The sequence below is a fragment of the Ciconia boyciana genome, chromosome 3 (genome assembly GCF_034638445.1).
Source record: "Ciconia boyciana chromosome 3, ASM3463844v1, whole genome shotgun sequence".
Classification (NCBI taxonomy): Eukaryota; Metazoa; Chordata; class Aves; order Ciconiiformes; family Ciconiidae; genus Ciconia; species Ciconia boyciana.
The window spans coordinates 28,066,095-28,080,955 of record NC_132936.1 but is presented as its reverse complement, the minus strand read 5'-3'; the positions used below and the strand labels follow the sequence as shown (position 1 = coordinate 28,080,955).

The 14,861-nt window shown below is 36.0% G+C and overlaps 1 protein-coding gene across 1 annotated transcript in view; it reads left to right on the top strand.

The window, feature by feature from the left end:
• Nucleotides 1-14,861, top strand: part of COL21A1 (collagen type XXI alpha 1 chain) — a 117,379-nt gene that overhangs the window by 79,642 nt on the left and 22,876 nt on the right. Inside the window, exons 18-19 of the mRNA XM_072857814.1 lie at nt 9,018-9,062; nt 9,423-9,476. Of these exons, the coding sequence (XP_072713915.1) occupies nt 9,018-9,062; nt 9,423-9,476 (99 nt within the window). The remainder of the gene's footprint in view (nt 1-9,017; nt 9,063-9,422; nt 9,477-14,861) is intronic.

Genomic DNA, 14,861 nt, shown 5'->3' with positions numbered 1-14,861 from the left:
GGTGGTGATACGAAGCAATCTAGCTGTAACTCCTTCAGGGCTCTAAGTGCTGCATCTGGGCATCTAATCAACAGTCTATACTCTGATAATTATCCAGAAAGGTTTTCATTTCACCTCGTATAGTAAAGTGGACATATTTAGTCCATCTCTATGGTATGGTTGTTCTCTGATATGAAACTAATACCTGCACAGGATTGTTCATCCCATCATGAAATACTTGTCTCAAATAGGAGGGGTCATTTTCTTCTGAAGTTGCCTGTTTCTTTTAACTGGCTTAGACAGTTTAGATTTTTAGATTAAAGTTAGTTGAACTGAACCCTTCCAGAAAACATGGAAGAAAAACAAGCAAACAACTTAAAGCAGGGCTTCTTTGTTATTTTTGTGTTCAAGTGGTAGCTGGACTGTCAAAGCTGGACTGTCAAAGCATAACTACTTCCTTGTTATGCTTCTTCCATGTGTCCTTCATGATAAATAGCATTGCATTATTCTTGTGCAGTATGCTCAGTTAGGGTCATGGCAATTGTTCAAGATAGATTGTCACATACTTTGTAGTGTAGAAACAGGAAAAGATATAGTGAAGTTAAATAAGGGAGATCTGCAGTGTTTGTGAGCCTTAAAAATCCTTTCATCAGAGAAACCATGTTGGTATTGCTTATACTCAATGTTCTTTCTATAAAGAAGGTGATAAAGATGGTTTTGTAACAGATCAGTTGGTTCACCTCTATTCAGGAAGCAATGAAGACAGTCCCTATCCACAAAGAGCTTTAAGCCTGAAATTGAGAAGTTGATACTCAAGTCTCAAGCACTGAAATAGATACAGTGCTAGCAAATTTGGGGAAATTTGGTGCAGTTAGTGTTTTCATTTTTGTAATCTTTACATATTAAAATTACAGTGAATTGAAGCTATGGAAAGTGTTGTCTGAATCCAGGCTGGCTTCAAACCCACAATGAAACAAAAAACTAAACAATCTTTAGTCAGAGTGAACTTAAATCCATTTGTAAGGTTTAATTAATGTTTCTGCTAAGATTAAAATATCATGATGGTATAAGACCTCTCCTTCCTAAACTGAAAAAAAAACCCCATGATTTTTCATTTATACCACATGCTGTTGTATTGGAAGTCTTCATTATTATGTATGTTATTACCAGCATTTGTTTATTTTCCAGATAGATAATTTAAAAATATTGTATATTTGTGCTTAGCCATTATTCTAAAAAGATTACACACCACAAATCAAATAGTACTCTGGGCTAATGAAGCACAAGGAACACGGTGCTTATGGGATCCTGTTCTTAGGTAGGCTTAAAAAAAATTGACTTCAGGATTTTGACACACTTTACTCATATTGGACCAATATGGAATAAATTACTACAGGACCAGCAAAATCAAGGTTATTAGATCCACTAAGACGAAGAATAAAGAAATGTACTACAGATATATTAGACCGTTTAAGAAACAACCTTTGACTCTTATTGTGCAAATTAATTTTTGCTTTAGTAATTAATTTTAGTAATTAAATTTAGTCTTAGTGATTGCTACATGAGTCAAGGTGTGATTTTCCTTTGTCATGCTCTGGAAGGGTTTGATCCCAGTCTCTGCACCAACTTTTCTTAGCTATTTCTTAAAAATGTAAGAACTGCCAAGCAGACTCAGACTACAGGAATTATCACAGAACTTTTTCTCTGACAATGGATAGGAGTACGTCGAAAATGATTTTTTTTTTTTGCCTGTTATTTACTGCCAGATTCTGTCTGTCAGAGCTTTTGGGACTTCCTTGGCCAAAAAAAGCATGCTGGCCCATCCTACTTAATAGCCAGCAATGGACCAATTTTCTAGTAATTTTACAGTCCTTTTTGGAACACAGTTTTACTGTTTTCATTTGCTACATCCTGTGACAAATTTCACAGTATGCACCATATGGAAAAAATGCATGATTTGTTGTTAAACCTACTCACTGCTAATTTAACCAAGTGGCTCCTTACTACAGGAAAGGTGGATGGCTGAAAATTGCATTCTTCCGCATCAGTGTGACCTGTGTGAACAGGAGTGCAATTCCTGTAGTGTTAGAGAGCAGGGTGTGTCGGGTGCAAGGAGCAGAGCAGCAGTCAGTGCCCTGCGAGGAGGCTCTGCCGTCGTCAGCCTGCCCTCTCTTATGCGTGCAAGGTGCTCAAATTATGTGACCTGTCATAAGCTTTTATCCGTAATTTAAGTAGTGGAGAAATTTTAAAACATCTTGAAGGCATGTAACTGCTTGAATATCAGTGTGTTTACATGTAGGTGTCAAATATGGCTCAGTTTGTCAGCTGTTAGAAGTCAGTGCAAACTTTTTAGACAGAGTGGGTGTTGGTTTGTACAGTCTGTAATGCTGGTGCCTGGCATGGCAGGCAGAGGGAGGGCATCGCGGTGTTGCTTGCAGGGCTGGGGGCTCAGGTTTTGTCTGGCCACCTTTGGATCCACAAAGATTTGACAAGTCTGATACTCATATTATTTTGAAGGGTATTTACAAGAAACAGTGACACCAGTTTCAGCCTGTGACAGGATATACAGAGTTTTCATTTTCTGTTAGTATTTCCAGCTTTCAAATTACAGTTTTCCAAGGTTGGTGTTGTTGGCAATGCAAAAGGGGTCACTGTGTTCCACATTTAACGTATGTGTGTTTTATTTTTAATAACTGATTTGCCAAATAAAGTGTTTGCAATCTCTGGTCTTATAACTGCAAAGATCTTGGTAATGCTTTTTCCTTTCCTGCATTTAATTTAAAGCTCCTATGCTAGTCCTGTGGATGCTCATTATGTCTGTGGGAATGCTTCTTTGTATTTAGCCCGTTTTTCTTTGTCATCAATTCCAACTACTCAGTAGTAGCAGATGCAGCTTCATTGAATTTCTTTTACATATGTTTTGCTACTTTCCCCAGCAGAAAGTTTTATCCATTATCCAAATTGGGTTTGTGTCTTTCATTCTATTAGGATTATCAAGGATTTGCTGTAATCTTTTAGAAAGTATCTTGACTGTTGTACTTTTATCCAAATTATGGCTTGACTTGTACTTCTTTACATACCTCCAGTAAATCTCGCATGTATCATCAAGTATGCTTTTTCAAGTAAGGATCAGTAATACATAAACAGTCGTATTTTTCAGGCGTTTAAAGGGATCATGGGAACATCTGGGTAGATAGATATCTTTTGTGAATCTTGTTCTATTGCTATAATTCATGTAACGTCCTTTGGTGTTTTCCCAGAATCAGAATTGCAGATTTTTCAGAGTGGAAGGAGCCATTTGATTGAAACATAATTCAGAGAACTCATATACACTAGAAAAACCATCTTTTTATCAGTAGTCATGACTTGTATCTGTTTTAAACCTGATCCTTCGCTGACCCTGATTAACAGTTACCCAGTTGAAGAAAGAGTAGGGTCAAAATTAGCGCCATTCTGGCAATCTTCTTAAAAAGCCTATGGACCTTTTAAGACTGAAACTCTGATTACAGTTTCTCAGTGCCTTTCTGGGAGTCTTTTGTGAGGCTTGTGTCACTGCCTGAATTACGAATGATCATTAGGGATACAGTTTGAATTTTTGTTGTGTAAATGGGAAACAGCCTGGGATGTGACTACCTTTTAACAAAAGTTTCTAAATGCTACTCAATTGATCCATTTTTCAAAATTAATATAATTTAAACAAGGTAGAGTCACAGCAAAATAACCTCACTGACCATCCTCATAAAAAAATAAAATATGAAAGTAGATACTATCTTAAGCCATAAAATAAACCATAATATTTACCAATATTCAACAATAGCAGTAGAGAAGCTGGTAGATTTTTTTTCCCCAAAATAATGACCTCTGAAATAAAGGGTCTATGCTTACCTTACATTTTTTCAAAAGGTCTCACTGTTTAAACAGGAAGTATTGTTTTATTATAACTTCTAAAATCATGATCATTTTTAATATAGAAAAATGATACTATTTCAGGTATTTTTGTCTTGATGTTGAAAGAAGAATGGATAGTTTGAAAAACTGTTCCATAGTGATTTGTCCTAGACAGTATTTATCAAATGTTTGACACATTACAAAATAAGTCCAGAGGTACTGTATTCAGTGAGGAGCCTGTTTAAAGCAGTATGTTGAAAGAGTACAGTTTTGTATACCTACCCTAAGAAAATAAGATGAAAATAAGATAATTATACTAATGTTCTCTCCATCTTCTTGGAGACTTGACTGCGAAACAGTTTGATTGTAACAGAGAAGCTTTTGGAAATATTCTATAATTTTGCATCTTTCAGAGTCTAGAAACTCCTAATTTCCATACTAGGGCTATCAGCTGCTACTGAAGAATGAAGTCCTACCAGGCACTGAAGAGATAGGACATATTAAAGACAGTAGCAGAAAATAAAGAATAGAATAGGCTACTAAATGTTCATTTTAGGAGTCAAATAGTTTTTGTTTTGTTCTGGAAAAAGTTTTTATGCATGGTTTCTTCTGCTGTTTGCAAGCATAAAGTTAAGCATGAGGGAGATACAAATAGTCCATAAAAAAGTGGGAAAAACATTTTGAGAAATGTAGCTTGGGGCTTAAGTAAAAATGCTTACACCTAGTTGATCTGTATATAAGGCCTCAGGCAATTTACTTAACAGATTTTTTGTGGGGCTGCATGGAAAAAAGTCCAGCTGTTTAATATCATCCAAAACAAAAATAGACACTTCATGATTAATGAAAGCTACAAGAAAGATTTTCCAGGGATTGTGAAACCATGTTCCTTTTACAGTTAAATCCATTGTATCTGCCAGGTATTTATTTATTTATATTAAGATTTATTGAAATTGCTCAAATAGGGATAAAATGGAATATTTATACAGAATTGTATAAATGTCATCATTGAAGCTCATCATCACAATAGAAACAAATTCATGCTTTTGGGTGTTCTGAAGCCCCAGCTGTGTAGGCTGCAGCTGAGGAAGACTGCATCAAGGGATTTAGTTGCATACCCAGATGAGCTTCATTCTGTGATGAAGCTGTGAGACCCATGGCTAAGCATTGCTATTTCTTGCAGATAAAGCATACCCATAGCTCCTTTGACCTTTGGATATCCTAGTTTACACTTATATATATGTCTTGTGATTCCTAGCCGACGTGAAGACTTTGTCAGAAGCTTTTGCTGTCTGAGCCTATAGAGACCTATCACACTAGGCATATACAAACAAGCAAAGAAAAGAAAAAAAAAAAACAGATAATTTTTGGTCCAGAGGATGAGACATCAAAGTGTGTGGGATTTGGTTGCCTAGGCATTGGCAGTGAGAGCCATTTGAGATGTATGAGGGCAACTGCAACATCTGGCATGTATGACACAGTTCTTAGAGCAGACTGACATCTTTTTCAAAGGGTAGATCAGCTATCCCACAGCACCTTCAGTGACACCAGAGACTATTTCAGTTACCTATATGGCATTCAAGTGTCACTTTAGGTCCTTGAGGTACCCTGCAAAGCCTCCCCAGGTCTGTAACAAGAGCTTAGAAAGCGGACAGGCTTCTAGGTACACATAGGTAACACAGGGTGGACGATAAATGATTAAACAGGCAAAGGAGGCTGAATAAAAGGTAAAGACAGCAGTGTCTCGATAAATAAAAAATCTTGGTTAGCTGCCAGACTGATACATGATCACATTAGTTTTTAGGCACAAACTCAGCAGTGTGTGATAAAACTGTAGTTGAGAATCTTTAGAATAGACACATTTTAAACCAAGGAATTAGGTTTACTAGGCTATCTTGCTGGCTTTAAATTTTGTGTGATTATAGCACTTGCTGATTAAGACTAAAATAATAATATTATGGGCTTTTATGGGGTAAGGGAAGACTTCCCATTAAGGGAAAATTTCAGAGAAAGGAGGAAGGCATTTGCATGAAATGAAGGTAATTGAGAAACTCAGACTGATGATGCTGAAAGAACTAAGGCAGTGGTAAGGCTTGCAATAAACTTCATTTTTAAATATGAAGAAACACTGAATAAACCTTACATGAAATTTGATGTAAAAGAAGAAGGGGAACAAATCAACTGATTCAGAATTGTAAGATGGTCCAACATCTGGTAAGGACAGAAATCACTAAAGTGCAGTAGATGCTTTGATTTTTATCTATTCTGGCTAGAAATGTAATGCTATGTTTTATTGGTAGTATAACTGCATATATGATCAATAAAAACCATTTAAAATAAGTTCTGGAAAGACAAAGAGAAGAAAATCTAAAATTACAACTCCTTTTTCTTATTTCATATGAACAAAATGTTGCTTGATAGCTTTGCAGAGGACATCCCCAAAGGCAATTTTTTTCCATAGGCCAGTGAATCATGAATTATTCCATAGCATTGATTCTGTTACTCCCAGTGGGTGGCAGTTTTCCCATTTGTAGTAGTTCCAAACATTGTGTTTCCCTTCGTGGCAGAAAAATTGCATGATGAATCTGTTTCATATTAAGTTCTGATTAAACACAGGCATTTGTGATAATTTTAGTTACAATATACTCTTCACAAAAATTACATTTTTATCTTACAAATGCAGTAAAACTAGTTGCTTCACCTCATGCTTTAAAGTAAGAATACATTTTTTGATAATTGGAGTAAGGTTTCTTTGATAGTTTGGTTAGTCACCCTATTAAACATAACTCCCTATTAAAAGTGCCTTATTACTCACGGTGGACAAAAAAATGCTCAGATTCTGAGGATTTGTACTGCATGTGAAATCTCTGTTTAGGAACAAGACACATTTCCAAAGCTTGGTTTGGCTTTTGACCTAGAAGTTAGGGAAGAAACTCAGGATATCTAAACTACTTTTTAACCTTGTCTTCTGGGAAAGTGCAAATAATTCTAATTGGCATAACCAGAGATTATCCATGTAAAAGGAAGTAATAGGTTGGGGATAGATAATGAGAAGGAAACCAACTTTAATTTTTTAGGCATCGTGGAGCTGATCCTACAGAAATTAGTCTTTGTAATTACTGAACCATGGAAGCTATACAGAAACCTAACTCTCATGGGAAAAACTCATTCGTTATGACCAAATTAGCCACTTCATTCTTCTTTTGTGCCAACTGACATGTGGAGAATAACCGAAAATCTCCACCCATATGATTCCCATGTACTCTGGGAATCACTTACATTAGCATAAGTGATAGATTCATTCTTAGCTGAGTGAATGTCAGTGAGCCATAAGAGAATTTTAAGGGTCTGGACCAACTCCCACTGAAACAAGAGCCTAAGTTCCATGTACTTCAGTAGTGCAGAGTCAATCAGAAGGGGAAAAAAAGGAAATATGACTTAGTTTTACAATTGTTGTTCTTGTGAGTTTTATCCTTCTTTGTCACTGATATAAAGGTAAAGTTAAATGTCTTGTATCAGCAATTTATTTTAGCCAAGAAAGTTCAACACAGCTCAGCAGGACATTGTGTTTCTTCTTTTAAGCATGCTTATATAATGGTAAATAATTTGCTGTGTCGGATAAGTATGTGGAACTGTCTTCTCTCAGCCCTGCAAATAGCATAGAAATGTAACCATGGAAAGATTTGGTATGTCCTTTCAGTACGAGAAGGTTGCTGCCTAGTGGGAGGTTTTTCAGCATATATGAAATTCTGGTTTAGTACAGATACTTATAGTTTAGTTTTATATTTTACAGCTACAGAAATTAGCTGTTAAGTAATTATACTAAGAACTCACGGACAGGTCTGGAAGTTCCTAAATGTGGTGATAAATATGCCCTATTTCCCATCTCTTTATTTGTGCAAAAGGTCTAAGTTGGTTTTGGGTGAAAGTTTAGCAAGAAGACTTATTTTACACAATGTGAATGGAAGTCTTAGAATGAGGCATTGTTTTCCAGTTCTTTTTATTATATGCTTTGATCTCTTCTTTTAATGATAGGCACATTGGAATTTTGATGACCTGTAAAATGCTCAGGGTGTCATAGTTAACTCATTGACCAATGAACTGTTTCTGCTTGATGGGGTCACTATTAACTAGAAGCTGGGTGTAAACTACAAAACAATGGGGCTATCTTTTCCAAGCCAGCGTTGCACAGATGTAATCCATATGGAAACTATCAGGTTATTCCTGGTTGTTACATTCATGTTATTTTTTTTTTCCCACAGAATGCATCTGTTTTGGTGGTGTCTAGAACAGTCCTCTTGTTTTCACTGCAGCATATTAATTTCAATATTAGATTAAAATGTAAAGTCTGTAAGCCAAATGCTTGCTGCAGATTAATGATGGTACAAGTAAGAACAGTGTCTGTCCAATAAATTTGAATAGTTTTTAAAAAAAATCTATTTTTTGAAAAAATAGATTAACTGAATGTAGACTACAGTTTTAAGCATATAGAGAGTTTTGTTTTAAAACTGAATTATATTCAATTAAATGTTCTCTATAAGAAAACTAAGATATATTGTAGAGCTAAATGAGCAATGGTGCTGAGGAAATTACAGAGATCTTCAAGTATTTATGGAGAAGGAAATTAGCATACATCAAATATAATTATAGCTATCTCTTGGGTTCTGTTACAATCACTGTATTTTAGATAGGAAAATAAGATTTGTTGTACTCACTGTCCTATTGATGAGGACTTTTGCTGGAAGAAGATATGCTCTATCTTATGTGGGAAATCTTATGGATAATGAAAAGTGGTTTCTTTTCCCGTGTCAGTCAGGGTTTTCAGTACAGCATTGCAGTCCTTGGTGGGCAACCAGGAGCATCTGAGCCTGCCCAGCAGCAGACATGGACTCCTGGCAGGAAAGCACTGGGGAGCGACTGAACATTAGTGTTTCATTGTATCCCCAGATGAAATAGTTTGCAGGTTTCCAGCTGAAGCTCTTTTCTCTTAGGTGGTTTTAAAATTTTCTATTTCCTGCTCATATTTTGAACCCCAATCATATGGCAAATGTTAAATTTATACGGACATGGTGGGGGGGGGGGGGGGGCGAGTTTGTAGTATCTTCTGGAGAAACTATTCCATATATTTAAAAGGTTTTCTTTTTCCCTCTCAGGGAATTCCTGGAATCCCTGGAAATCAAGGAGCAAAAGGACAAAAGGTATTATTAATAGTTCAAAACACAGTTAAAACCTGTGCATACATTTACCCATTCCAAAGTAAAGGTTCAGTCTGTGCTGAGAGGAGAGTTTTCATAGTAGGGATTTAGGGCATCAAATCATGCTGCAAATGAATGGAGACATGCTCCAAATTCTTTGTGGCATGTTTGAAAATCTCTCATTAGGTTTTATTTCTACTATTCCAGAAGGTATGAATAATTTAAAAGTACCAAAGTTAATGTCATAATACTTTGAGAAATAATCCTAACTAAATAAATCTGCATAATTAAAGAATATTTAACAAATTTGTTAACTATACTTATATTAATCACAGAACTCTTCTCTTTATGTAAAAAATGTAGGGTGAAATTGGACCACCGGGTCAACCAGGAGCAAAAGGGTCACCAGGGGATACTGTAAGTTTGCAAAATGATGTTGTTATGAACAAATAATTCTGATGCTGTCATTCTCTAATTGTATAAACAAACAAGAAATGGCAAATATAGTATCAACCTAACATTTTCAGCTTGGCAAATATGATCAGACTAAGTCTAAACTCTGAATTCCCCCCCAAATATTATATACCCACTTTTCTTTTTAAAATTGATTTCCTGACTGCACATTTGGTAAACAAATGCAGCAAACACATTAGTCTGAACTTACTCTCTGAATTAATTAACTTTGAATTAACTTTGAAAGTACTCAAATCAATTTATTATGAAATTTAAGACCAACTTAAATATTGTCAGAGCATACAATGGATTTCTTAAGATGAATTTCAGGATGCTTTTGTGATAGTGCTCTTTTGACAGAGACTGAGAGAATAGCTGAGATCACTGAATCCCAAAACCCTTAGAGAGATTTTAATTTTGGAATGTAGGAAATGGAAAATAACTCATTCTTTTTGGACAGTCCAGCTTACCACATCTTTGTTAGTGTCTGAGTAGGGTGATTTCCGTGTTCTTTATAATCCTTTAGAAATCACAGTAGTAGAATAATTGTTCTGAAAGTTGGTGCAAGTATATGTAGACTTTAAAAAATGGAAATTTTAAAGGCAAAAGGGACAGCTGCTTAAAACTGGTTAGAGGTCTTTCATTAATTAGTAGGAACTTCATCATTAGTTGAACATATGCTGCCTTAAAAAATAATTATCTTTTCTATTGAAAAATTCAACAATATTTACATGGTTCCATTATTAATCATCCTCACTGTTAACATGTCTTTTTGTAGTTTTTGTTTTGTATTTGAGATATTTTATCTTCTTTGCTGCCTAAAATGCTTCTGACTTTCCTGAGAGATACATGGCTTAGCATCATAAATAAACTGTTTACTGTGATGTTTTATTTAGTTAAAGAACCTATGTTTCACCCTATATTTGACCTCAAGCAGATCAGTATAGACTATTACTGCTAGAATGAAGTAAATACTGTAGAGAATCAAGTACAGAATTAAGACTCATGCTATTATCTCTATGGACAGTAGGGCACTAAATGACGGAAATGTTTTAACCTTCTAAGAAATTTGTTGTTTATTCTTAGTGTACATAGCCATATGGTAGTATAAGAGATTTTATGCAGTTGTATTCAGGGTACAGAATTAGTAACACTTGTCAGAGAAAAATTAGATAACACTTCTTGATTTGTAGCTGACTGGCATATGCAAATGTTTTAATGTGTGACAACAATGGGAAGATCACTTGTTTTTTTCTTGCCTTATTGCCTCATCTTGAGATTCACTATATGTTGTGCATGTAATGGGCTTGTCCATGCCCAGACCAAATAGAAGATACAACTTCAATTGCTCAGGAAGCCAAGAAAGCAGTTCAGTGAAAATATTTAATTGGGAAAGTTTGATGTTTCTGTAGTATTACTACTGGGATAAATATGATTACATGGGAAACTAAGATACTGCTTAATTTCTTTAGCTTGGAAAATACATTTGAAGATAAATAACCACTGAGTCCAACTCTGTCTGTGATTTTGATTTTGATAACAATAGTCATCAATTTTCTAGTACTTGAACTGAGAATAAGTATCAGATTCTTGTAAATGCTTTGATAGCATTGCTTTGATAAATAAGAGACTAACATATAAACACTTTTCACAAAAATTAATCTCAGAGCAGTAATTCTCTTGCTAATTAATTCTATCTGAAATGGAAGGGTAAAAGGAAGCAATAAATGAAATTATCTGGATAAAGCTGAGGGATCTGAATAGCAGCAAGAAGGAAATGCTCTGGATAGAGCTTCAGAAAAATCATTAGAAATAAGCAGGTGGCATTCATGAAATGGGAGAAGAGACTGAGAAGCTTAGAAAGTGATGTCTGCATTGTAGGTACAAATGGCACTGACCATTTTATTCCTAAATAGGGAAGCTATGCCTAGAAGTCACAATATTCCTTGTATCAGCAGAAAAAGACAAGGTTATGGCAAATGTAAGTTTTTAGCCCAGCAGCATCTTTGAAGTGTGGAAATTGTGGATGAAAGCTGTGAACTGTTCTCTCTGCTGCCCTTGCCGCTATGTTAAGCCTCTTGATATTTTGGCAAAAGGTGAGAGAACATTGCTATAGATTCTTGGATTTTAGCGATTGTTAACAGATTGTATTGTTCAATTTTAACTTGTCTGTTTCTCAGTTTATCTACCCCATTTCTTTTCAAGGTCTTTCCCTATGAAAATGCTTCATCGGTAGTGAACTTCCTCTTGACATCCAGCTGTCAGGCTGGATTTCATGCATTCCAAAAGACAAAGGGGTTTCAGATGCCACTTTGTAGTGTTAAAAGTAGAAGAAAGGGAGAGGGCTCATTCTGAACTTAAAGAAATCCATACTTATATCTGCAAGGTGAAGTAGAGGATAGTCAGTGGCTCTCTAAAAAGGATTTGATGTTCATTTCTCAGCCACCAGGATGCCTACTGTCACATGCTAAGGCCATCTTACTGTCAGTATCTAGCTTTCATTGCAGGACAGGAATAATCTTTTCGGGGACCTTTCTTTTCTGCTCTCAGTGACTCCAGTGGTGTTTATCCACGTTGTTGTTGTGGTAGCTTGTGCCTCATTTTGGTGGGTGGACAGGAACCTTGAAGAAAGAGGATGCCAAGGATCTCAGTGTGGAACTTTTGATCCTCTTTCTTTCTTGCTGAATCTCTCTAAAATTCTAGTTAAGGTTACCATCTTCTAAAGTACGTAAGGGCAGACTTGATAATATCAGGGGGATAATATCAGGCTTGCCCGTGACAAGGTGTGGGATGACACGCCAAGGTTAGAGGGACAGGGTGCTAGCGAGGGCCCTCAGCCTGTTGGTCTGAGACGTGCTGGCTACACTGCAGCACACTTGAAGTCTTACAGAGATGAGCCAGGGGCTCCTGAGGTAATAGGAGCCAACAGGGAAACACCAGTGAAATACCTCAAAGGAGTAAAGGGGTGTTCCTCTAAGAAGGTGACATGGCCGACAACCCAGCTGAAGTGCCTCTACACCAATGCAAGCAGCATGGGCAACAAATAGGAGGAGTTGGAAGCCACCGTGCTGATAGAAAGCTATGACCTAGTTGCCATTACTGAAACTTGTTGGGACAAATCCCATGACAGTATACAGCTACCCTGCATCCACCCAGCAGGTCTTCCTTTTCTGACTACCACAGGCATGACCACTACATTACAGCTGTCAGAAGCCCTTTTGTATAAAGTGAGTACAGTGGTTAATTTTCTTTTCATGAACTTAAAGGACTTTTTCAGCCGCGTAAAGATCTTCTCTGGAAAGAATAAATTTCCTTGAGAACCAGTTATTGCAGTTGTTTAGATCACATTTGGAAGAAACATTGCCTGAACTGGAAGTTCAAATGTCTCTACTCCTAGTTAACACATGCACATTTGTTCTCTCACGTGTGCCCCTAATCATTTTTATTGCCTATCGCTGGAAATTTTTTCTCCATTTCTTTCTGACAAAGCTGAACAAAATGCCAGAGGGAAGCCTGTATCAACAGCTATAATAAAGCCTTGTTGGATTCCAAAGTGTGTGTATGTATTCAAGTATCTCACCTACCAAGTTTTCTTCAAATTTTATTTAGATAAATAACATCTGGTTCTTGATACACTTGAAGATAATTTATTCATGTTTCCTGTCCACTCATTTAATATATCTTTTGTCACCTGATAAAATAAGTAGGAAATTGATGCATGGAATATTTGAATGTGTTATATGGCGTTAGGGAATTTCAACCAGAAAAGACAATGGGATTTTCCTTGTATTAGTCACACTGAATATGTTTGTTCCAGAAAAAACAGATGGAAAGCTTGTGGATGGTCTATTAATACCTTGGGAAAATTCTTCAGTAACAAGCTCTTCTTCAGTAATAAGTATCCCTATTACATTGCCAACATCAGTAATTTATTAATTTATCTGCCACATAAATAGTGTCAGCTCTGGAAAATGGGGGAGTAATGCTAATTTTATGTCCTTGAATTGTTCTTTATTTTTATTTGGGACATGCTCTTCTCTTAATTTTACATGCCATAGTTTTCAGATCGTGTTCTCAAGCTTTTCCTATATTGCATCTGAAAGTTTTCTTCTTGCAGCGTACTGATTTCAGGTAGTCGTCTTCCTGTAATTTTTTAAATTAAATACATTAAATATGGCCTAGTAATTAAGGTGCAATAAAGGAAGCCAGGACAAGTGGGTTTTATTTCTCCCTTTCCTGCAGATGTATGCCTGGCCTTTAGTTATACTAAACGTATTTTCTGATTTGCCTTGTCTAGTATATGTTTGCAGATCAGTATGGATATATACACATATCTGATTAAAAAAGAAAACAACTATTCTGTACACACAGTATTTCCAGTTTGTATAAGACAAAATGAATGAGGAGCATTTGTGATGAACATTTAACCAGTTCTGTAATCCAAGGACTGGTGTGGGCGTAAACTAGAAGTGATCTAGTGTGAAGTTGGTAGGGGGTAGGCTCTCAACAGTGTGTTACATGACTTGAAACACAGGGCTGCACTGAGGTGGCAACATGAAAGGAGCCAGAAATCCCCTAGTCACATCTCTTATCCCTTCCCACTGTCCCTCCCCAAACTTGTGCTTGCCTTTCTCTACCGATTGAAGTGCTAGTAATGAGCACAGAACAGGAATCTGAGGAGAAGAATATAATAATTTCACAGTGTTTTTTGGAAAAGGAAGGTAGCCTTCAAGGAATGCAAAAAATATCACACAATGAAGAGAGCTGTATTTCAGAAGTGAGGAGTTCAGTAGATAACATGAAATTTGATTTTAAAAAGCCAAATTGAATTAAGCCTTACAGTGAAATGAAAATTGATAAAACCTTATTTTGCCATGTAAATAAAAAGAGAAAAAGTGCAGAAGCAGGCCTGATGTGCAAGTGAATTAAGATAGTCTTAATATAATCAAGGTTAGGTTCCAAAACCAAATTAATATTTTCTTCTGCTTGTTGTAACAAAGACGATGCTGAACATAGGCTGTAAACAAATGGTTAATGGGAATATGCTGTTTCTTAGGTTATGAGTGGAAGCAGACCACAGAAACTTCACTCCAGCTGGAGGGGAATTGGTAATTTCTATTCCAAAATTATGAAAGAAATGGCATAGGGTATAGTAAACCTTTATTTACCAAATAATAGATTACACTAGATTAACTGCATCATCTCTGATAAGATGACTGATTTTCTGTGTAAGTAAGAACAAGCAGATCTAATCTTCAAAGTACAGGAAGATGTTGGAAATTATTTGATGTATGATATTATTAGTTATTTTAGAGAAATTGAAGTTTAATAGAAGAATTTTAATGTCCG